The sequence below is a fragment of the Condylostylus longicornis genome, unplaced genomic scaffold (genome assembly GCF_029603195.1).
Source record: "Condylostylus longicornis isolate FDR11 unplaced genomic scaffold, ASM2960319v2 ptg000013l, whole genome shotgun sequence".
Taxonomy (NCBI): domain Eukaryota; kingdom Metazoa; phylum Arthropoda; class Insecta; order Diptera; family Dolichopodidae; genus Condylostylus; species Condylostylus longicornis.
The window spans coordinates 16,023,393-16,049,693 of NW_026577982.1; the positions used below are offsets into that span (position 1 = coordinate 16,023,393).

Here is a 26,301-nt window from a genome sequence, read left to right on the forward strand (position 1 = left end):
AAAATTGGCACTTTAACTTTACACTGAATTTTCTAGGCTTTCTGGAGTGCCTGCTAAATTTTTGAGTAGACATTTATACAGTTTAGAGCTTGGAATACACAGTGCAATCAGCAATCTATATTCATGTAGTACTGAACTTTTTATCATCAAATTGACGTAACGTCAATTTATTGAGTGTTAAACAACATACTAAGAGTTTAAAATTGAAATTATTTACCGAATGTTAAGATTTTTTAAAAGAATTTGTTCAATTTTTCTTATGCAAATTTTGATTGATTTGAAAAAGTTACTATAATTACATTTTTTTTTGCTTTCTATTAAGAAATACAATTTTTGTTTTCTATTTAACAAATACAATAATTTTAATTAATTTTTAAGTATTAAAATTTCAATTTCATTTAAGTGGAATATTTACAATTTTAATTTTAATAATAAAAGGTAAATTTTAACAATAACTTATTTATAAATTTAGAGTTCCGAAAATTCGATAAATTTCAGAGTTGTGTATATAGTTATAAAGTAATTACTCTTTAGTGATGGTTCCAGAAGCTTTTGAATCTAGAGTGTGAACTAAAGAAAGTTCCTGAATTGAGAACTTACATATGTTTTTCTTTATTTAAACTTTAGCCATTTGTATATTGCATGCGTTTTAATGCACAGGCTTGCTATCTACTTCACAAAACATTCTCTATAAGGCTATCGTACGAAATTAATTAATTTATGTTTACAATGAAATATGTATAAGTTTATCAAACACCTTCAGTGTTCAATTAGTAATTTCAAAATTTATACACTACAAAAATTTAACAAAATTGTATTTTTATAATTTTATAATATCGTTTGCGTTTAATTTTAAAAATTTTACAATTTTATGTAAAATTTAATTAAAGGACCCCATTCCCATAACTTGTGTTGAGAATAAAAGAGGTCCCAGTGAGCCTCAAACTAAATTATGAGGTGGTTTTATATCTAAATTATTATGATGATCAATTAAACCGGGACTAGGTGCATGATGATGATTATGATGATGTTGTTGCTGCTGTTGTTGTTGTTGTAGATGTGAAATTTGATGATGATGTTGCTGCTGTTGCATTAAAGAAGGTGAACCACTCATATGATGATTGGATATTTGTGTCATACCAGGATGTGTTGGTGTACCCGGATGTGATTGACCTGTATGGTGAATTGATTGTTGATCATTGGAAATGCCAATGTTATTCCCGGGACCACCAGCATTAACATTACCACCTGATTGATTTGTTGTTTCTTCTGAATCACTGCATGACTCTGATGATGTTTTCTTAATATTATTGTTGTTATTATTATTATTATTGTTGTTGTTGTTTGTTGCTCCACCATTATGTGTTTTAACGTGTTTTGCTAAATGATCACTTCGCATAAATCGTTTATTGCATATTGGGCAAGCAAAGCGTTTTTCTCCTGTATGCGTTCTTAAATGCCGTTGTAATTCATCAGATCGTGTAAAACGTTTACCACAGAAAAGCCAATTACATACAAAGGGTCGCTCACCAGTATGCCATCTTAAATGTGCCTTTAAATGGCTTGTTTTGCCATACACTTTACCACAGCCCGGAATATGACATGAATGAATGTTTTTCTTTCTTAAATGAACTCCAGCTGGTCCAAGTCGTTCAGCCTCTTGGCAGTTAGGGCAATCACATGTTGCTCTACCAGCATATCTTCGTTGTGATCTTGGTGATGGTGTACTAGGGGTTGCCGCTTGACCTGGAGTATTTGGACTTGTTGCATGAGGTAAACTGAATCCGCCAACACCTTGCCCTGGTAACATACTCTTATAAGTATCTTGTAGTAAATGTTGACCAGATCCTAATAAATGAGCCGTATTTGATAAAGAATGTGTTAATGATGAATAATCGGAACCAGCCGTAGCATAATTTGCCATTGTTGAATGCATACCAGCTGCTGCAGCACTACCCATATCTAACCAACTTCCAGCAGCACTATGCATATCCCACCAACCAGAATTAACACTTTCTGTTTTATGTGGCCCTGCGACTGCATTAAATGGCCAATCGTATGGATGTCTTGAATAAACAGAACCAAATGCTGCACCTTCAACTTTACCTAAAAAGCCTTGGTGCATATGTGGATTTTCAGCCACTGTTGGTGATGCTGTTGCACTTGGAAAATATAAATCACTGCCATATGATGGGGTAGAAACTGCTGCTGAACAGGATGATGTTATCGGTCGACTGAAATAAAAATTTTTATTATTTGTGAGAAAAAATTGGATTTAGAATTGTTTGATCACCTACCTTACAGAAATATTTGACATTGAATTAATTGTAGTTGATGGTAAAGATCTTTGGACGTTATTCGATACGGATAATGGTGAAGAAGATGAAATAGCACAAGGTGAATTTTGACCATTATTATTAGCTGAACCATTACTTCCTGGCCCACTGTTATTACCTGAATTAGAACCATTTGTTGGGCTCTTTTTCCAAGGATGAAATCCCTTTCCAACAGCAGCATCAGCTAGTGGTGGTGGTGATTTACTTGACAATTTATTACATTGTGCTGCTAACATTGCAAGCGGTGTACCACGTAAACTGGGATGATCCTGATGTAAGAAAAAGCAAAACAAAAAATTAAAATTGAATTAATATTAAAATGTTTAAACTTTATTGAAATTTAATAAATTCTTAATATTAAAATGTCAAATATGACACGTTCTCCGTATGAAATATCAGTCCAATTAGCAAAATTTATTTAAAAATAAAAATAAAAAAACATATAAAATGTAAAATAAAAATGACACCTAAGAAGTTGCGATAGCTAGCTATAAAATACCAACCACAAATTCTGAATATCATTTAAGGAAATATCATTTAAAGAAATTAATTATTTCTAAGAAACTTGTCGGACATTTTAATTGAGTTGATGAGATTGATGTTATCAGTAAGCGTAACGTTCTGTGTTCCCACTTTAACGATTTTTTATTTTATCTTTCTTTTTTATGTTTCTCTTATTTTCTTCATGAAAAATAAACTTTAGAATTAATTCCAAGAATTATTGTCAATTAACTCATTCCCAAGACCCAGTTGTGTTTTTTTATTATTCTTAAACGCGGTTTGTATCGCACCCAATTTTACAATTTCCTAAGTATAAAGCAACTTAGTTTTTGGTGTATGTATTAGTTTGTGTTTAAAAGTATGTATTCTATTTTAAACATGCTAACTGAAGTTCCTAGTCCTCAATCAGCGCAGTAAAAAAGATGGAAAAAAACTTACATACTCTAAAGATTTGGGGTTTTCATTCTTCCATATAGACAAATTAATTTATTCATTCATAATAAATTTTCGATTCAAGTTGTTTTAAAAAGTTTTTGAATTATTCCCAATAAAAATTACAAAAAGTAGCGAACATTTTTGATGAGTTTCGAAGCTATTAAACTCATAATTGCGAATCTTGAAAACATTTTTTTATTTTTATTCTGTTGGTTGCTCTTTTCAAATGCATATGACATGGGAACATTTTTATGAGTTATTAAGAAGAACCGTTTAAGGATAAAATAATAAAACTGAGAGCTGTAAAAAATGAATACAGAAAAAGGAGAAATAAATGCAACATGTCAAAAACTTAATGATCAAAAACTGAACTGAAAAACAAAAAAAAAGGAAGTCATTAAAATATAAATAAAAAAACACCAACATTTTATTTTGGGTATGTTGACGGTCATTAACACGAAATTAAAAAAATTAAGAGATTAGATTCTGTCTTACTCCCTGTATAAACAAATTTTCATAATTGCTTGAACTTTATAAAGTTAAGAAGTTTAAAGCAGAAACTGAATTGGATGACAAGTAGAGTAAATTTGTTAGTTAGTAATTTAAAATTATTACTGTATAGAATATACGTATGTGACAGTTACTTTTGGAATTACGCCGTCTACAATGGTAGTGTAATCCATCAAATGCACTTCTAGATCTTACGGAAATCTCAATAAAATGTAAGTTCTTCAAAACCCGAACTTTTTTTATTGAGAAAGGGACTGCCAATTGTCAGTTCATATCATCAACGAGAGATAACGGGAGTTTTTTAGAGAGTTCTCCACTAAACCGAACTAGTGACTTCGATTCCGAAAGTAACTGCAACAATGACGTATTCTAAGCTTAAGAAAAAGTGAATCTTTAATATCAGGTTAACGACCTTCAAATGTGATAATAGTTTACGACAATTTACGGACGCTTTGAATACAGGTATCAAGTCATTGAAAGAGGAAATGAGTCAAGATTGATATGTATCATCTTATGATACATTATGATTATATCTACGTTAAGTCATAAATATCGTCATAAGCATTAAGTCTAAAATATCGTCGCCTAAAATTGCGCATGTTATTAATTGTTTCAATCTTCAATCTCAAATTACCAAATGGAATAAATACTTACTTCAACTTATATTGAAAAACTAAGGTAATATTTCTTAAATCCAGTGTTTGATTTTGAGGACAACATTAATTATGCAATTCTGTATTTCGGCTTGCGAGATTTAATGAATATTAGGCAAGGAAAACTTAATTTACTTTGAAACGAAAGCTTAGCAACTAAAATTTTTACTAATTTTTTTTAATAAATTTTGATTAAATTGTAAATTAATTTAAAAAACGCAATATTTAAACCTTTATTTTCCATTTTATTCAAAAATATATCACAATCCGTTACTAATATATAAAACCTGCGGTGACGATTAAATCACGGCGCTTCACTAACATAATTCTATCGTAAAATAATTTAAATGGGATTATATGGACGCGGTTACACCCCCAATAAACATCTTTTTTGTTCTATATCACTTTGTTCGGTCGAGTTTTGTGATTATACCGCATAATCCTCTTATAGATTGTTCTGTCAACAAGACTCCTACAGTTCTTATAAATCTTTTCTATAGAATCTTATATACTCATTATAAAAAAGAATCCAAATATGATTAAGAATTGAAAAAAAATTATAAAAGAAAACAATCGGTTTTTATTATTTTGTGAATTCATCAAATAAAATTAATTTTTAATTAATTCATAGGTCGATCGATTCGATTATATTGAATTGGTTCGAGAGCACCTTATAACTTTGTCTTGCGGTAAATCTTTTGGAATAAAAAATTATTGCACATGTGTACGTACATACATAATGTTTCGAAAAAGATTTTAATATTTTATAAATGAGAAAAATATTATTTTGATAAATTGCTCTCAAAATCAAGGTCGATTCAAAACCAGAATGAAAATAACAAAAAAACAAAAAGAAAAGAAATTCTCACAGGATTGGATTAATCACTTTTTTCGGATAAGGCTTGAATTTTTGTTGCACCAACTTTTTTTTTTAATTTTGACTAATTTCCTTTTTTGTTCCTCTTAAATTAGCCCTTTTGTTTTGTGTTCTGTTCTCTTTCGGTTTTTCATTATAGTTTTGGGAAAATAATTTTTAATTTAAGATTCAAAATAAAATATTGTTTTTTGGTTTATTTTTCTTTTCATGTTCATGGATGGGAACGAGAAACTCCGAATTTCTTTCAACATCTAATCTAGGTTTCTAATAAAATATATGAAAATTTAATCAAGTCTAAAGAAAGTCCCAAATAAATAAATATTAAACAGATTGCTTTTTTATGACGGTTTGATGATTCTTTCGAGTTTGAAAAAAAAATTGTCTACACACCATCTTCGTTAATTTTTTAATTATTAAAAAAACATACATATGAACATTGAGAGACAGGGTTATTTTCCATTATGTAGTTTGAAATATGAATTTTTTCGTTTTAAATACTGTTGATTCGCGCAAAATTATGTTTGGCTTAGGTTTAGGATATAATTTGTCAAAAACTTAAATTTTTTCTAGTTTAAATAAATATAATGCGGAGAAGAGCGCCTCTCTTCTATTTGATTATGTTGTAGAACTTTAGTAAACTTACGGAGAGTGTAACTAATTTTTTTTAATTAAATGTTTGACAAATTACTGTAGTAGTTGGGCATCAATTACTTGAAAGCTGCTTCGAACTGGTTCTCGAAGGCGGTAAGTTTCATCAGTCTGTTAAACAAACTTTGTGACAAAAGTAGTTTGACAAGAAATAATTGATGTTATGGACCTACACAAACAATTTTTAATTCGTTTTTTTTATATCGAAATCAACTTATCGCAAAATCTAATTTAGCTTTGGTTTCCCTGGCTTAACTAAAGTATGCTGCCATCCTATATTCTCAGAAACATTTACAGATACACCCTATATTACGTTCATATTCATATTTTATGTATGTATTAATAAAATTTAGAATGAAAATTTATTAACAAAATAAGCAAAACAAAATAGAAGAAGAGTAAAGAAGAAAGAAATAAAATCGAAAAATTTAAATGAAAAAAAAAGTGTCATCGACTATTGATTTATTTCCATTTGGCGGTTTCTTGACGTAATCAGCATGGACTCCTGTTGTTTAACAGCATTGTATACACACATTGTAAACAACATAACTAACAACAAACACATTCGCATGCACTCACATTATGTAATATGCAAGGGATTTTTATGGTTTGTTCAAAAAGGAAAACAACAACAAAGCAGAATTTTTTCTCTAAACCGCCCGTGACGTTATAAATATGTGCGTATGTTTATTAAGATGATGACTTACGAGTTAAAACGCCGCTCCAGAAATAATAAAAATAAAGTGAAAAACAAAAATTAATAAATTTGTCGTTTATTTAATGTTGATTCGGGAGAATAGGAAATTTAGGATCACTTAAATCTCTTTTACTCTTTATTACCCTATAATGCTCTCAATATGAGTAAATCGAAAAACACAGTTGGATAATATTTTTGTTTTTTTTTTTTGCATTATTTCATTTGATCAAGCATACTAGCCGTCTGTAGTAGTTTCAACAAATTAACTTAACTTTATTATATAATTCGGACACAATCAAAGAGGATAAGTTACAAAATGGTCACAGCAACACAGTTGGAATGTTGTTGACGCGTTGTTGGTGATAAAATTATTGTTAACAATGGATAAGGGAAGAAAGTTTATAACGAAAAAAAGAAAAGGACATTATAATTTTTTTCTTTGTTCTTTTGTGTTTCATGAAGGTTTAAACTCATAAAAAATTTATTAGGAGACGATTATGTCAATATTTTCGGTATGGGTTATTGTATTAATACTCGTATATATATAGGCATCTAAATACATGTAAAATTTTTTTAGGTTTATTAAGGATTGAAGTTCGCTAATTAAGGATTACTTCAGATTAAATCACACAAAATATGAGGTAAATGTATAAGAAGTATGGAGGCATTAAAACTAAATTATGATAAAATTATTGTAGAAAGGTGAGGATGCTGTGCATTTCATTATAGACAAATGATAGAATAGACAGAGGAAAGGATACTGAACGTAAAATGTGACATGCATCATGCCATGAAATAAGAAAGAAAGCCATTGGAAATTTAACGCGATTTTTAGTTCTTTTATTTTAATCTCCAATATTTTTTCTTCTTATTTTTATTATTAAATTATGAGAAATTTAATAATTCTACTGAGGTGGTCTGAAGAGGTTTGGAGACAGATACAACAGAGTAAAACAATTTTAGAATTAAATTTCTTTTTATTTTTTCATTGTTTTAAAAATTTCAAAGTTGCTTTAATTCATAATTTTCTCAGCAGGATATTTTCTCCTTTTCCTAATTTTAAAATTTGGAAATCCAATTCAAGCGTAGATATTTAAATCAACATAGATTGCTGAAGAATGTACATAATATGTATATATAAATTTTTAGAGATACAGACATTAGTAAATGAGATGAATAAGTTTTCTTCTTAATGAACAAGAATAAAATTAAGTTCTACGTTGTCTATGGACACAATCACAAAATAAAATTGAAAATTTATTGAATTTTTAGGGTAATTTCGTGGTTAAACGATTTGTTTTAAATTAAAGTTGAATTTCTATTGGAATTTAATTAGATTAACATTTTAAATTTTCAAGTTGCAATACGAAATTTTTTCATTTAAAATTCAATTTTAAATATGTGAATTATAATTTTATAACTAGAACAAATGAGTTTTTTATGAAAATTAAAATATTTTAGAACAGTTGGGGTCTGTAAAGAATTTTTTTTATAACGTATAGTTGACATAACATTTAAATGTTGATGTAAAAATATTTTCCAACATGAAATAAGAATTTTAGTTGTCATACCTAGAAAAATTTAAATTTGTCAGAGTGAAGTGACAAGTTTTCAAAAAAGTGAGTACAGTTTAAAAGCTCCTTAATGCTAAAATTATGCTGTTTGTATTTTGAAATTTGACGGATTCGGTCAATGAATTTTATTTTTTAGCAAAGAATTCGATGTTCTCAATGGTTCTCCCAGTTTAACTTAACACTATCTATTCATGTGCATATTTCAAGAGCGCATCAATGTTTCTAGATATGTAATGCTTCTAGATATGTCCATAACCTTTACAAACTGCTTTATAGAACAATTTGCAATTCAACAAAAAAAAAATTCAATTTCTTTTCTTCAAAATCTTTTTCTTTTCAACAATTGCAATCTGTTTTTCCTCTAAAATGTTATTTTAATATCAAAAAATCGTGATTTTTAAGATAAAATAAATTATTAAAAGAAAAAAAAAATTTATTATAAATTCAAAGCTCAATTTAATAAAAAAAAATAAGACACATAAAATTTTGTATGTAGACTCGTGTATGTGCACATGCAGCATTTTCAATGTACATGTCAGTTGAAACAAGTTCTCTGCATCATCCTACACAAAATGAAAATCAATGGAGTATCAAAACAAAAATGTTGAAGAAAAAAAAACAACTCAAAACATGGTTTGGCATCAGACATTTTTAAAACAAAAGGTGTAATTATTGGGTCTGGATCCAATATTAACACAAACATAGCTACATGTGCACATTCATGTGCATCATTATTATTATTATTTTTTTGTTATCTTATAAATGGCAAATATAATACCATACAATCTACTAGAAGTCAGATGATAGAAAATTATGGGGCTCTTAACATCGCGTAATCGCATTTCAGCAGAAAAAAAAAACAGAAAATCCGCAAATAAAAGTAAATAAACTATAAAAATTGCAATGTGAATTCTCGCGCATGATCACATAAACAACAACAATAACAATAACAAAAATTCAATACAACAAGAGAACAGGTAAAGTCTTTTAATTTTTATATTGAATTCAGATTAAAAACATACCTTTAATCTTTAGCAACAACAAAAAAGTAATTCGAAAACAGTAAAAGACAAGTAGAAAAAAATTCAGTAAAACAATAATTGATGGGTGGATTAGAAAAGATGGATGTTTTGGATTAGTTTTGCAAGCTCATATCTACATAAGTATAAAAAAATTGTAACAAATGAGTAAAAGAGGAAAAAAATTGAAAAAGAGATTAAACGAACCCAGAAGCTTTATTACAATATTGTTAACAATTTTCCTTTATTGACTAGCAATTCATAGTTATTTTCTTAATAAATCGAGTAAATAATTTCTTCAATCAAGTAAAAATTTTTCGAAAATTAATTTAATAATCAAGTTAACATATTGGTTATATAGAAACTGAGTTATATGAGAAAACGGATTTTAATAATATGGTGGAATGGAATTAGAAATTGTTGTTAAAATTAAACCATTTTCTAAAGAAATATTGTTGTAGAGCAACCCAAGTAGCAATTCTTCTCAACGTTAACAAAATTGCTTAATCCTATATCATTAAGGAATATTTGTAATAAATTTTGATTTTTCTGTCCATTGCAACACTTTTTCACGTGTATATTTTTATTAAAAATTTGGAAAACATATTGAATTATGGGACGCAAGACAAAAACTTCAATTAATATTGACGTACATGTATTTCAACATTTTTCTGTTAAATTGTTTGTACAAAGAGTCATTTTGTCATTTAAAATGATTTATATTCATTTCATTGGAAGCTAAAGCAAATAATTGCTCTTTATCATACTCCTAAACCCATCTCCCAAATCCATCTACACATAAATCCTATAGTCTATACTTGCCATGTAAATTATATTTAAAATACTATTTAATATCATTTTAGAATTACGTGTCCTCAGGTGCGACATACGATTAATTAATTTCCAAAAAATTCTTAAAAATGTAGAGCTCTAAAAGAGTTTTTTTCCATCTATGAGTCGCATGACATACTACTCGCTAAATTTTAAACCAAAAATGGGACAAATCTGTTAATTGGGACCTGTACCTGTTTTTTACAGAATATTATATATCAAGAGAATGAGATCAAATTAGCTGGGTAGTATATGAAAAAAAATTTTAAATCTAATTTGATAAATTTATGAAAGAAATTTATTAATTATAAAATATTTTCAGATTAATACAAGGTTAATGCAAGTTAGTAGTTGAGTGAAATCCAAATAGAGGGCGTTTAATCTTCAAATTATGCTTTAATTGGATACCAAGATTGCTTAGCTTAGCTATAAAGTAATTTTTGAGTATTTATTTTCTTCCCAGTTTATAAATATTTTAAAAATTCTAGAAAATATACCTACAAGAAAAGATCAAAGATCGCAGATGAGGATCATAATATAAACTTGATAGATTTTCAGCTTTATTTGTGGGAAAGTTGAATTATTATACCCGTACGAACGTATGTTCGAAGGGTATACTAAATTTGCCTTACCGTTTGTAACGCTAAGAAATAACGGTCTTAGATATAGACTCAAGTCTATGTTTTTGATCAGCGTCGAATTCTGAGTTTATTTAGCTCTGTCTGTCCGTCCGTCCGTCCGTCCGAACGATAACTCAAAAACTAATTGAGCTAAGTTCACCAAATTTTCACAAATGATTTATTGTAATAAGTGCCAGAACCCTATTTAAATTGGACATGATCGGGGTGCTGGTTCGGGTAGCTGCCATAGAACTTCAAAATTTATTTGGCTATATCTCAGAAACCATAAAAGCTATGGTATTGAAATTTCACACAAGCGAACATATTAGTAGGGCCAATGTGTTTGATAGAAGTTGTTGAAATTGTTTGGCTCCTTCTGGTAGCTGTCGTACAACTTCAAAAGTTATTTGGCTATATCTCAGAAACTATAATAGCTGTACTATTAATATTTCACACAAGCGAATATATTAGTAGGGCCGATGTGCTTGATAAAATGCGTTAAAATTTCTTGGCTCTTTCTCGTAGCTGCCATACAACTGCAATAGTAGTTTGGCACACACAGTATTTTGAAAAACACATAGTACTGAAATTTTACATAAATTAATATGATAATACGACAACTTAAAGTAATAGTCTGTTCCATAGTCAGTTATAGCATATTTATTCGCACATAAGATAACAAATTCGTACGGGTATCACAGTGTTGACAAGGTCAACTATATTTTTTCTCGTTTTAATCTAGTTTTTTTATAGTATAGCTTAAGAATTTATTTATGTAATGAGTTAATAAAATGACATAAAGCTTTGGTTTATATTTGACATTATATAAATTCAAAAGTCCTGCGATAGAGACTCATCTATGACTTCATATATACCTGAAGAAATGGTGTTATTTTCAAATTTCTTAAATCTATTATTAAATAATTTTTGTTTTTAATATTAATTATGCGGGGCAGAAGTTGATTTCTGTACTTGATATAAATTTTAAAAAAGTGGAAAATATCACTTTCGTGTATGATTAATTGGTCAAAATCCTGCTCATAATTACAATTTTCATTGATATTACAGTTTTGCTATTTCCAGTAGCATTTTTAATATTTATTTTTATATAAGTTGCATATAGCATTCTCGTTACTTCACCCTGAAGTTATTAGTATTCATTATGAAATGTAAAACTTAAATTGCATATTTTTATTTTAATAGCCTAGGTGAGTTAATTAGATTTTCATGACCAACTCATTAAATTTAATTTGATTAAATTGAAATTAAAATTGTAGAAACTTTTGAGTCTCGTTGTTTTTTTATAAGTTTTGAAAAAACTTTAAATAATTGGTTTTGTAATTTTAAACGTGAAAATATTTTAATTTGAAACTGGAAGAGGATAAACAAGTTACCTATAATAAATTTTTGTTTTATGTATGAAAATTACAAAAGCAGTTTAAATTTAATAAGTTAATCACTAATATTCTAGCTACTTTTAAAAAGAATTTCATCATACTCTAGATTTCTTGCTGCTTGCCGTTGTTAAAATAAAAAAAACTCCTTACATTTGCATTTTATAAAGTTATCCTTTAAATCATCTGCACCAAAACTACTTATACTTATTATGTTGCTTTAAAATAGGGTAAATTTTAAATTGGAGTATGTCAGGCTTAAACTAGAATGTAAACGTGAAATCTAAAATTATAATAATATTAATATAGTTTAGTGTAAACGCAAATGGATTAACATTTAAAGATTATTTTAAAATTGTATTACCACAACAAATTTAAATAAATTCAAACGAAAAGTCTTTGTACAGGTTAACTGTGCAAAATAAATTGGAAAATACCTTAAATAATTGTGATAGGGGATATAAACCGAAAACAAATTAAAAATTCAAGAAAAATTAAACGTAACAGATGAAAAAGCAATGCAGAATTGTCTTACCTAACTTTGAGATATTCTGCGCAAAAAAAAGAAGGATTAACCTGTTGCGAAAACATTGAATAATGCGGACCCTCTGCTCCATATTTCGATTTCTATTTTATTTTAGGCCACTTAAAATCTTCTCATTTAAGAATGCAACTATTAAAGCTATCAATTAATGATTCTAATTAACAATTTATGATTCTAACTTTTTTGAATATTTAAATCAGAAAATTAATGTAAGTACTGGGATACGGCGATCCTCAAATCAAAAATGTAGTTAATCTTTAGTAATAACTTTGAAAATCCTCAAGTTATGAGGCGCAACTACTTTTAAGAATATTTTACAAAGAGAAATCTTAAACAAATCTTATAAAACTCTTTTAAATTGATCACCAACAAGCAAAAGTACGCGATAAAGTTGGTGCGGTATGACCCCATGACTTTTTATTTCAACTTTTAACTACAATTTATTTTACATTTTAGTTGATTTTATTCACTCACTTTCAAAGATTTTATGGCTTTTGTTTAAATTGCAACAAAATAGTAGTTCATTTTAATTTGTACAACAGTGAAAGCCAATTACAAAAAAATAGATTTTTTTATGTTAGGGTTGCCAATTCAATCAGTTTAATTTATAGAAGAGCAAGTTATATTTAATGTAGATTTCTATGGATGATCATTGATCTGTACAAAATATATTACACAAATTGTTCATAGGTGGATGTTTAAGACCACTGCCCTTCATCATCTCAGTAAATGATGCTGCTTACATTATGAGGCCGAAAAGGCGTTTATTTATACTGCAAATGACATGATATCCCCTTAAGATGACTTTTTTAACAACTTTTTTCAGTAACCCAAAAAAATTGGTGTATATGAATGTGCGGTTATGTGTTATTCAAGACTAAGCTAGTCGCATTCAATAGCTTTATGAATCATTGCATCTTGAGTACTTTGTAATTATTGTCATCCTACTACAATTCCCATATCAATAGGATTGAATGTACCATAAGATACTTTTCGAAGTTGAAATATTTTTTTGAGAAATGATTACATTTACTAGATTTGTAGATTGGTGCAACGGGGGCAACAATGCACCGCGACCACGTATAAGGATCTATTGTGCGCCCCCACCCGAGTGCGGGACATGCCTTACAACACACGCTCGAGACCCACCCTCCTGATGAACACAAGCAACTTGTGAGGACAAGAAGACTGTAACTCCGCCACTGTTATAGCAAAGCCTCCCAGCACCTCCCCCCTCCTACGATTAAGAGCATCACACTCCCCCAGGAGGTGCACTGAGGTCTCTCCATACTCCCCACAGAATCTGCAAGCATCCTCATTTTCCAGGCCCAGCCGACTGAGGTGTCCCCTAAGCCTGCAGTGACCCGTAAAAATGCCGGTGAGGACTCTCACTTGGTTCTTGCCCATCCCTATAATTTTCTTAAATCGCTTCTGGTCATAATCTCCCAGGAGTTCTTTGGCTTGCCGCAGCCCCGGAAGACTTCTCCAGCGCTCCGACTGCCTTCTTTTTGATTCCTTCCTTAATTCCCAATGAATAGTATGTGGTCCGATCCCGCAGAAGGGCTCCGGCCCAAGAAGAGGTGTAGGTGCCCCCTTCCTCGCAAGCGCATCAGCGGCCTCATTCCCTTCCACACCCACATAGCCCGGCACCCAACACAGTGTGACCCGGTTGCATCTGGCTAACTCATTGAGCTTCTCAAGACAGCCTCATACTGCCGCGGAGGATACTGAAGACGAGTTCAGCGCTCCGATCGCAGCCCGGCTATCCGACATAATCATTATTTCTTTCCCCGGTACCCCCTTTCTAGGCTGAACCGCTCGCGTGCAACTCAACCCGAAACACACTCGGAAAAGTTTCCATAGGTTCGGAGAATTTGGTCCTTGACCCAAATACCGCACCCGTACCAATACTGGTCTTTGACCCATCTGCGTACCATCTAATAACGTGTCTTCTAACTGGGAGGCCCGAAAAGTCACACTCCCAGTCCCTTCTGTTACTCAGCAACGAGGCAAAATTTTTCTCGAAGCTGTACCTCCTTACCATGTCGTCCCTAGGCATCGATAGGAGCGGATCCTCCCCGACAAGACGACCCCGATCTCTCACACCGATTATTCCGGCTCCATTTCTCCCCAACCTGAAAATGGCAGCGAAGGCAAGGGACAACAAGGTGCAAGGGGGTTAGTCCCAAAATCACCTCTATTGCCTCCGTTGGACAAGTTTTCATAGCCCCTGTTATGCAGACGCATGCGAGTCTCTGTAATCGTTTCAGGTTCCTTCTAGCCGTACCAAGAGCCACCCTTCTTGCCAATGCCACTGCTCCATAAGGTAGGAGCGGCACGACCATCATGGTATACATCCACCACATGACAGACGGGGAGCAGGCCCGCGACCTGCCCGAGATAGCCCTGCGAACCATAAGTGCCCGAGTTGTCCGTGTACACACAGCTTCCTCGTAAATTCGCCAAAAAAACTTGGAATCAAACACCACTCCTAAGTATTTGACCTCCGATTTTCTCTCTACAGCCGCTCCGAACACGTATATTGTGCGCAGATGCTCCAGCTTCCTTCTCCTAGTGAAAGGCACCAGGGCCATCTTATTAGGGTTAAGTCTGAGGCCCACAGTATCGCACCAGGCCCGGGCCACACGTAATCCCCTTTGGACTATATCACAAAGAGTTCCCTCAAACATACCTTTAGCGATGATGGCTATATCATCGGCATAAGCCTGGACACCAATTCCCTGACGAAGCAGCTCATCAAGGAGTTCATTCACCACCAAACTCCACATTAGCGGGGACAGAACGCCACCCTGTGGGCATCCCCTGGCCACGCGCATTCTTAGGGTGCCCTGCCCCACAGCAGTCTCTGCTACTCTCGTAGCCAACATATTGGACATCCATAGAGAGGTGCCGTCATCCACGTCTCTACGCCTCAGGGCGCCCGCAATCGCCTCATGAGAAGTGTTGTCGAAGGCCCCCTCGATATCCAGAAACGTGCATAGCGATACTTCTCCCTGTTCTATTGTGCTTTCTAGGGTACTGGCAAGGCGAAACAGAGCGGTCTCTGTTGACCTCCCCGCCCGATACGCATGTTGGCAATCGCTTAGAGGCCTCCTCGCTAGCACCTCCACCCGGACATGGTTAGCAATTATTTTGTCCATCGTCTTCAATAAGAACGAAGTGAGGCTAATCGGTCTGAATGACTTGGGCACCATGTCCCTTCTTCTCACTTTGGGAATAAAGACAACCCTAGCCACCCGCCAGGACTCGGGAATGTATTCGAGAGCCAAGCTACTCCTAAATATTCTTATTAAGAAAGGCATAATTGGCTCCAGCCCGCGTTGCAGAAGTGCTGGTGAAATCCCATCCACTCCCGACGCCTTGAAGGGCTGGAAAGTGCCAATAGCCCACCCTATCCTTTCCTTCGTAATTATGCGCGCAGCTCTCCGCCAATCCTCAGGACGTGGTGTTCTGCATTCCCACGCCACGGATCCGACATACGGAGTACTGCCAGGGAGATGCGCCTCCAGGAGGAGAAGAGCCCTTTGCTCCTCGTTCTCCGTGTAGCCGCCATCCGACCTCCTCAAAGAAGCAGTCACTGGCACCCTGTCTCTAGCCAGGGCCCTGTGCAGCCTCGCAGCCGCCGGCGTCTCCGCTATGCTCCCGTAGAATGATCTAAAGCTTCTGCGCTTAGCTCTGCGGATCTCCTTGCTGTAGGCTGTCAAGTTCATCTTGTACCTTTCCCAAGTACCCTCTCGTTTAGCTTTATTGAAAAGCCTGCGAACCCCGACCTTCAGGTTTTCCAATCGCGGAGTCCACCAAGGTGCATCTGTGAAATCCCTTGGCACACTAATGGGGCAGTTCGACTCAAAAGCCTCGACCATAATTCCTCCGAGCTCTTCCACAGCCCTTTCCAGCACCAAGGGATGCCTGGCCAAAGTTCTAACCGAGGCGCCCGACATTACTAACTTGAATTCTAAGTTTCCTTCGAGCCAAGTCGCAAGGAATTTGTTGTCAGTCTGAGTGCGTGAACTATGTTCTCATTTTCAAAAAGCACGAAGAACTTAATTATCCTTCTTTTTGTATAGGCTTCACTATCACTTCCAATAAACGTGTGGTCGGTAACTCTAATCAAAAACTGAAAAAGATTAAAAACTCTTTTCCACTTATTTTCTACCATTTATCCAATTGAACTTTTTTTTCTTTTACTGTTTTAAGCTACTGGTTTAATGGTAACTTAAAAAAAACTCTACTTACTGTTAGTTTTTTTCACTTTTCATAACTACTTTTTTTTATTACTTTTCAATGTTCAACTTTTGTTTTTGTTTTTATTCATAAGTAAAGTAACATTTCATTTGCACGGTTTTCACAAATTATTAGCTGATAGAGCTGAAAATTTTTGTAATAAGTAAGTTGTGGCAACAAAAGCAGCAGCAGCAGCATATTAGATAAGACAAAAAAGAAGTAAATGCATTTTTTTCTCAGTTTTCTTTAATGATTTACTAGTTTCAACTCAATTTGATTATAAGTAATTGGTAAAAGGAGAAAAAGAAAAAGAGTAACACAATATTGAAGAGAATAGGAAAATTACATCACAATACTGTTATAGAAACAACAACTAAGTATTAGAATAAGATGTAGAAAGTTAACCATATTTAAAATGAATATTCACGCTTTTGAATTAATAGAAGCAAAAAGTGCACAACTCATCTATAAAGTATCAGAAAAAGTGGTAGTTAGAAAATTAATAGGAAAATTTCCATAGATCTGGTGCTTCTACAAACAGTAATTGTTCAATATAGCTACCAGGTATGTATTCTATATAAGGAGTATTGTGTGTATGTGAGAGTGTATATTGCTTACAGCTTTCTGTTTACACAAATGAATAGCAGTACTTGATATTAATTTAGGTAAAGGTAAATTACTATTATGAATATAAGAAAATAAATATAGGAGTAACAGAGGTGCTATACGAATGAGCACCTTTAAAATAGCTACGATAATTTGTACTTTTTATACAATAGGGTATGTAATTTATGAAATCGATTAAAAGAAATTATTATTGAATTGTGATTATTTTATTGTAAGATGTTTTTTTTTGCCCAGTTTTTTTCCTTTTTATACGCTTTAACGCTTACATTTTTAATTTTATACACTCTTCATTCCTCTGATACTCAAATGATTTGAATTGAAAAGTCTTAATTATAAAATTAAGATGATTTTTATGACGTTTCAATTGTGTAATTTGTAATTTAATTGAAGAGAATAAAAAAAGTAGGTAGGCATTATATGTGAATGGATGGATGGATGGAGATGAAGGAAAAAAACGAGGAGGAACGCGAATACAAGAAAAATTTCACACAATATTGACGCTCTGTTCAATTACAGTAAAGTTGGAATTTATATAAAAAAGTTGCATGAAACAAAAAAAAAATCTTTAAGAAAAAGAGAAAAAAACACTCATTTTTTTTTGTTATTAAAAGTATTTGAGGTTTTTTCACATTAGGACTTAATTAGGTGAACGAGCGATAATTTGATGAATCTTTGTGCTTATTAAAAATGATGAAAATCGAAAATTTTTACACATTTTTTAGTTTTTTGTTTTTTTTTTTTTGAATTTAGCAAAGAAATAATTAAAAATATTTTAAAGTTAGCACCAATAAAAACTACACGTTTTTTATAGAAAGCATGTGTGAATGTAGAAAAAACGGAATTCCTATCAAGATTGAACAGAGTTTGCCGTGGGAAATTAAAAACAAAAGCGCTAGTTAATTAGAATTAAATTTATTTTGGAGTACCAAGGGCCGTAATATGTCGTATATTAGATAATAAATAATTTGGGGACTCAAATTTTGTTATGTTGCAAACAAGTCTGGAGAAAAAACTTTTGGTTAGGTAGAAATATTAAATATCGTTCGTTTCTGAATCCATCAATCTCCTGATTGTAAATTTTTGATTTTTTTCGGATATCCTTTGCAAACGGGATGTCAACAATAATAATTTTAAAATTAGACTCAATCAATGCTATTTCAAAGCCATTGACCTTCTTCCGGTCTTTCGAATATTTCAAATTGTACTTCTTTTAATAGACTAATTTCCCATAGATACTTTTTTAAGCTTATTTGATCTCAAAGTTTTACCAGCCTAATTTTCGCTCGGATTTCAGTTCTTTATAAATATTGGCTTAAATATTCGATTTCGCCCTTGACTTTGAACTTCGACTTCTGTACATAAATTAAAATAAATATGTTTTTTTTTTTATTTTCGGTACTTAAATTCGACTGTCCAACTCCTGTTTCAACAATATATGCATTCGTGCATATGCAATTCATATGTATCCTGTACTTTGTTAATTCATAATCTTCAATCATCTTATTGTACTGTTTACATCTTAGCAGTTCGCATAAATATGTTGAAATCAATAAAAATTGTCATAATCCTCCAAAAATCTGAAATCATTGAAATTTTTGTATGTTTTTCTTTCCTTTTCTTTATGAAAGTAAAAGTTATACAATTTTTTTCTGCAACATTTTATTTTTATAGAACAATAAAGTATGGTATATATAGAGAAAAAAATAAATTTCCTTACGGCTAAATTTATGATCCATTCTTTTGTAAAATCGTCTGTCTACTCTTGAATATCGCATCATGATTACATCTAAATACATCATTGAAAAAGTTATTTTACAAGTTCTCTCTTCTTTCACTTTCTAGTACATTTTTAAATACACAATGCACATGCTTACACTAGGTTAAGTGCGAGTATAGTGAAAAAACATTTTCCATATTTTTATGTTCTTTGCATCATTGTAAAAGAATTCATTTACTTTTTAAAATCCACCTTCATGTTTAAATTGTTTTAATTTTTTTATTTTTACTTTTAAAAATTATTTATTTTTTTTTTATTTTTTAACAATTATATTGCGCCATAATATTATGACTGGCGCCAGTATTAAAAAATTAAAAAATATTTGCAAACAGAGACAGAACATTTTGTGTTAAAAGAGTCAAAAAAGTTGCAAGAGGCTAAAAGAAAACATTGAATTTAAAACAATCATTTCATTATCACTGCCACATACAGCCATGACAATTGCTATCAACATCAATGTAATCATCTTTAGGTGATTCTTTGTAAAATTTCAAAAGAGAATTTTCTTTAACCTTTTAAATATTTTTGAACAGACAACAAAAAAAAATAAATGAGTTGAAACTTCTTATTGCTGTTTATCACTCTCAATATACAAACTTGCATAATAATTCACCATATTTTTGTTGTAACTTAAAGGTAAAAAATTGTGCAAAAACTTACTTGCATATGTACATATACATATGTTGCGTGCAACATGGGGTTAAATTTTTAAAAGGAATTAAATAGTTCAAAATTATTTTATATGTAAAAATCTATTGTCTTTCTCAAAAACAAAGAAAATTAAGGGAAGTCAGTTAAATGTTTTAATGCGGAATAATAAAAAAGGGATACCCAACTAAATGATATACAAAAAGTAAATCGCACATTTTAGAAAGCTTAAAGTGTCCAAAAATATTTTGTTGCGAATTATGTGAAAATTCTTTAATGGTTGGCGCCTTTTTTTGCTTTTATTTTAAAATTTCAATGATTTATTGGTCTGTAACCTTTTGGGTTACCGTCTAAAAATGGAAAAATACAATACTAGTGATTTTCGTGCTGAATTGTAATTTGTGCTTCTAAGAATTATTGTTTTTGTATAAAATATTGGATTTTTAACCTTAGATATTGCACAATTTATGAATAAAAACATGTGTGCCATAGCAATGTTTATTTGCTAAGAAATTTTAAAAGAAAAATTGAAAAGTTTGGCAGATTATTTCAGTTTAGTTATGGGAATACTTAAAAACAGATCAATTCTCTCGTTTTTAACATATCAGAAGAGGGATAACATGTTGCCGCGGAAAGAATTAAGAATCAATTTTAGTTAATATATTTAAAAATTGTATGCACTAATTTATTTTTTTTGGTTCGAAAACTGTAACACCTTGGCGTTCACTGTGACATTTAGCACTTAGTTGGTGCCCAATCTAAGAAACATACTTTTAAAAAAAGATTATAATACAATTTGCAAACAATTATTTAATGTTTTTTAAAATATCTTTTAGATCGTCATAATTCAAATATTTAAAATTTTATAAGACAAAATAATCTTATCTTTTTAATGATTACAAATTACACTCAGTGCCGAAATCTACCTACCCATTGTGAATTAAATCTCAAATTCCCATTTAACATAAGATGTCATTAATTCGATTAACTGTAAATCGCTAATGTCAAGCTAAATTATATTTATTAATCTTCATTTTTGTCAACTAGATTTTTTTAAATTTGAGTAAATTATTTTCTTTTTGTCCTTCTTTTTTTTTAATTTAAGTTATTTATGTAAATTGGTATAATTTTATACTTCATCCAACAAAAAGTTGAATTAAAATTTTATTTTTCTCTCAATTACATTTCAATTTAATCTGATTTTATTGCGTATGCCTCATTGTCATTGTCATTTTATTTTCCCCAATCATATTTACATAAATAGTTGTTATGTGTATACCTTTTTACATAAGTAAATTATTACGTTTATACATACATATATATTATGTGTACATGTATATGTTAGATATGTAAACAAATTGCATAAAATAAAAACCCAAATTAAATTCAAAATTTAATGTCAAGCATTAAAAAATTGTGTAATAATCAAAAGACAGAAACGAGAAAGAAGATGAAAAAAATTAAAATGGAATTAGAGATTTATTTTCTCTTGATAAATAAATTTAATGTGGGTTTTAAGGTTAAATTGTTTGAAAATAAATTCATCATGTTTAATTCTATTCTATTTGTTAACGCTCTGGTTTCCATCATCATTCATTGTACTGAAGAAAATTATTGAATGACATTATTAAATTTCGCCATTTTGTTTTTCTGTGACTTTATTGTGTATAACAGTTTAATGGTTGCGGATAACAGTGATCGTTGTGGATATAGGTAATTTGCGTTTTTTTTTTCTGTGTAAGAAAGTCGAGTCATCTTTCAAAATATTGAATTTGTCTATTATTAGAAATTAGCGATTACGTTTAGCGTGTTATATACCCTAAAACTGAACGTTACAAACCAGCAATCCTAAACTTTCTAAACTGCCGTGCCGTTTATAATTGTGAAAATATTTTAATCTAAAATACATTTCCTTCTGTTTGTATTAATTTCATTTTAACGCCATCACGCACAAAACTCGAATAATTATATTGTTCTAATTACATTACAAATAGCAATAAAAATTTATTTTTTTACCGTAAACCAACATAATTAAATCTCAATAACATCATTATTTATTTGATTTTAAAATCCAATTTGTCTTTTAAAATAAACAGCATGAAGTAACCGGTAGATGTCAGTTTAATTTAAATGAAAATTACATTAAATTTATTTAAAATTAATAGATATATTTTTAATGAAACATAATTAATCTGCATAATATTTTTTATTCTTAATAATGGCTTCAAAAAAAAAAAAAAATAATGTGTGTGTACATGTACTTTTATTAGTGTATTTAGAAAAATAAACAAATTTTATGACTGCAATATTTAAAAAGAAATGCAACAAAATTGCGATAAACACTCTGCGCGTGTATGAAGCGGAGGAAAAAGAAAATCTTTTTGAATGGAAAGAAGAAAATAAACTGTCAACAGACAACAAATTAACATATAAGTGAAAAGTTAATAAAAGGTTTTATATTGCTTTCATAAAAATCATGTTTACATACAGAGTAAAAAGGCTCTCAATTCATCATTTTTCATTTTAGGAAAACGGTTCAAATCATTTGGGTCTCCTATATACATATGTATATGTTAATTCATGGTTCAAAATAAAATTTATTCATTATATTTAGTTCGTTCATTATAATTTTCATTATTCAAGTGTTGAAATTACTATTAAAAACTCACATGCATCACGTTGTCCAATTCTTAAAAAATAATAAATAAAGAATTGACTTAATGCTAATGCATATGTTCCTACATATAAATAAGTTGATTTTTTGAGTGAGTATTTCTCGTTTTAGTGATGGTTTGATAAATACATTGAAAGTAAAATCATAAAATTATTGCCTCTAGGCTGTAATAATTATAAAATATTGAAAAAAAGAAAATTGCAATAGAGAATTTATAGTTGAACTGGATTATTCTAGGGATATTGTTTGTATTTTAAAATTTATTAAATTTTAAATATATGTAGAAATGCCGAATGTTTTTTTCCGAGATTCCGAGTATTTTAAAAATTATGGACTAAACAATATAAAATCTTTCTACCAATCTTTTTACCCTTGCGGTTCTGTATCGAAAAAATTTTCCACGAGCAATATTGGATTTGTCCTTTCGCTGTACAAAATTGCAATCAAATTAATGTATGAAATTAATTTGAGTGCAACAGAAACTAAAATAGCAGAAGCAATACAACACTAATAATTTATTGATTAATGCAATATAAAATTTCAATACTTCACATTAAAATTCCTTGTTTCAGCCTCTTAAATGGAGCATCAAATTTACTATATCCAAAAACATTTGTCTACTTATAAAAAGTAGAACAATTTTATATCTTGACAATGAATTTATTGCATAAAAAAATTTCCCTTTTTCGTGTGGAAAACGAGTAAGTTAATATGCATATAATGCAAGTGTAACTGGGTTTGCTTGTTATACAGATAAAAGCAATTCATATTGTTGATACAAAAAGTTACCATACTTTTTTGCATTTGTAGCATTCAGAAAATTTATTCACGCGTAAAATTTTGGTGCATTTTCTTAACGTAAATTACAATTTTTGCATTGAATTTTTTTCACATCATTTATTTGAAATATAGAAACATTGCCTTTTAAGCATTCATGGCTCAAAAATATTTGTATGGTATGGTACTTTTTTATTACAATTAGTGGTTTTTAAATAAAGTTCAAAAAATTTATCAAAATTTATCATACCGTATATTGTAACAAAGATAGGTTCCCCAGGGCAGACACCTGGGACCGTTGATTTCTCTTCATCATCGCTGTTAATGATGCTCGCAGTGTTGGAATTTATTAACACTAGTCCAAGGTGTGTAATAACTCCTTCATTTTGAAGTCCCTGTATTCGTCTTTAGTTCGTTCCCATTTAGAACATCCCTTACAGGTTTGGTTATCATATTATAATATTCACTTTAATAAAATCGAACCGACTCAAAAAATTTTTTAAGATTTGCGTTTCGTCATCTGCCTTGGGAAGGTCATATTCTTCTTTTACCCTAAAAAAACGCATAAATTGATTGACTTACCTACTTTATACGTGTTGCCGTGGACGAGATACTCATTTTTCGACTTACAAAATCTGATCTGATCTCTTCCGATATTTTTAATAAGATCGTCGTCAATTATGGTGTTTGGTCTCTTCCTCTTGATCTTTTTGTAGTTTCGTTTCATGGAACTAATTATCGGAAATATAAACCCGTCAGTAGAATGTTGAAAAAGCTTTTGTTTGCTTATATTTAATTTATTCGTTGCTGTATTTGATGCCAATTTAATTAATTATGCATGTATTGTAATTTTAAATATCTGTGCATTTTTTAGTTCAAAATAAGTCAAGATACGCATTTTTTAGTCAAAGTCAAGATTTGTAAAATTTCATATTTTGAAATATGTTTAAACTATAATAACAACATGGAAAATATCAAATAAAACGAAAGTCCTGTCAAAATCTATAGAGATGTTTTCCCGTTCTTTGTTTTCGTACAAAATTTGTCTCAACGCTCAAAAATAAAATTAATACTAAACGAATCAAGAAACGCATACATAGGAAACCTGAATCACGTATTATCCTGTGAGTAGAAGTACAATAATGGCAACAAATTTTAGATTTTTCAACAAAAAAAATTAACAGTGGGTGTGCAGAAGGCGCATATTACTAAATGCTGAAGTTTGACAAACTTGTATAAATAATTTTCATTTTGTTAGCACATACAATATTTTTATGTAATACAACTTATAATTTATAGTAAAATATCTTAAAAATAAAATATTTAATCAGCGTATACTTCTACGTTAAAAAAAAATATTCAACGAATAAAAATCAACTGGCGTGTGACACCACCGCCACCGTTAAATAAACAATAAAAATGGAGTCGTTTTGTTTTTATTAAGTTGTATTATTATTATTTTTAAATTAATTTTAATATTGCTAGTAAATTTATAGGGGTAATTTTTAAAACAATTTATATTGTAGTTTTGTTATTTTTGTTTTCCTTTTGTAAACCAATCGAAATAACCTACAATTTTGTGGTTTAAATTTATAACCACCGGTTTATATTTTTGTTTTCTTCAATTTTACTCTCTCATTCAATTTAATCTGCAATTCAACTAAGCGTGACCAATAAAGTAACAAAATATAGGGAAAAAAAAACAAAATATTGAAACGCGACGCGATTTTCATGTCACACACAAAGAATATTTTGTTAAGCGACGATTGAAAAATTCTTTTCCGTTTTTGTTTTTTGTTTTGCTTCAAATATTTTTCTACTTCTACCATTTGAGGCATTATAACAAGACGATGGTGGTAAAAAGTGCGGTCAGCCATAACTTTTAAAACACAAAAAAAAAAATAAAATGTCAAATTAAATTTCATTTTATATTAAATGTATTTATTATTTTGCACGCCATCTCTATTAAAATATACAAAATAATGTTTTAATTGGATTTCGTATCAAATTTTTCGTTTTGTAAGTTTTTTTTAAATTCAAAAATTTTATTTTAAAATTTTGATGCATAGAAAATGCGTTTTATAAATTTATCAATGTACGTGAACTGCGGATTCGTAAACAAATTTATTATATTTTAAAAGTTGAAAAGCAATGTAACCGATTTATTTAGGCTTCGAACCCTTGACTTGGTGTGCGTTCCAATGATGCTTAAATTCTGCGAATATATTCGCAGGCCAATTGTTGCTCAAATTTACTGTAATAATAATTGACGATTAATCGTTTGTACTCCGTTCATTATTTCCGCACCTTCTTCATGGTTTACAGCAAATGTGATTCACTTCATTTCATTAAGCTTTTCATGGCAAAATTATATATACATATATATATATATATTCGATCAATATATTTGAATTTCCACTTGATTCAGAAAAAAATTGATCAAATACATTAACCGTAGAAATACCATAGAATTGTACGCCTTTCTTTTAAGGTCAATTCATTTAACTTTCTTCTAGATTCAAGTTCTAAATATCAAAAAAAAAAGTCGTGTATATCAAAAGTTTCTTACCCCTTAAAACGCTAATATGGAGAAACTAAAAATGATATTATTTTATATAATTACGATAATTTAAAATTTATTTATATACACACATACAAACATTCTCAATTTAACTAAATTATTATTGAAAAATAAAATAAGAAAAGAAAAATAAAATCATAAATACCTGTAAATAATCGTTTAAAACGCGAATATTTGAGAATTTTTTAGGTTATATAAAGAGAAGAAGAGATTTTAAATAAAACGCTAAAAAATTATGGTAATATAAGTAAAACACCGGCTTTTATTCATCTTTTTTAATTCTAGAATAATTTTATAAGTGAATGCGTTAATGACGAGATGGTCCAAATGTAA

The 26,301-nt window shown here is 30.3% G+C and overlaps 1 protein-coding gene across 2 annotated transcripts in view; it reads right to left on the reverse strand.

The window, feature by feature from the left end:
• Positions 1-431: 431 nt before the first annotated feature.
• LOC129605281 (transcription factor Sp9) overlaps positions 432-26,301 on the reverse strand; it is a 77,630-nt gene continuing 51,760 nt past the window's right edge. For both annotated transcript variants that reach the window (XM_055514938.1, XM_055514937.1), the window contains 2 exons: positions 2,298-2,605; positions 432-2,234 (listed from right to left, as the gene is read on the reverse strand). In XM_055514938.1, coding sequence (XP_055370913.1) covers positions 941-2,234; positions 2,298-2,605 — 1,602 coding nt within the window. In that variant the 3' untranslated portion in view covers positions 432-940. The remainder of the gene's footprint in view (positions 2,235-2,297; positions 2,606-26,301) is intronic.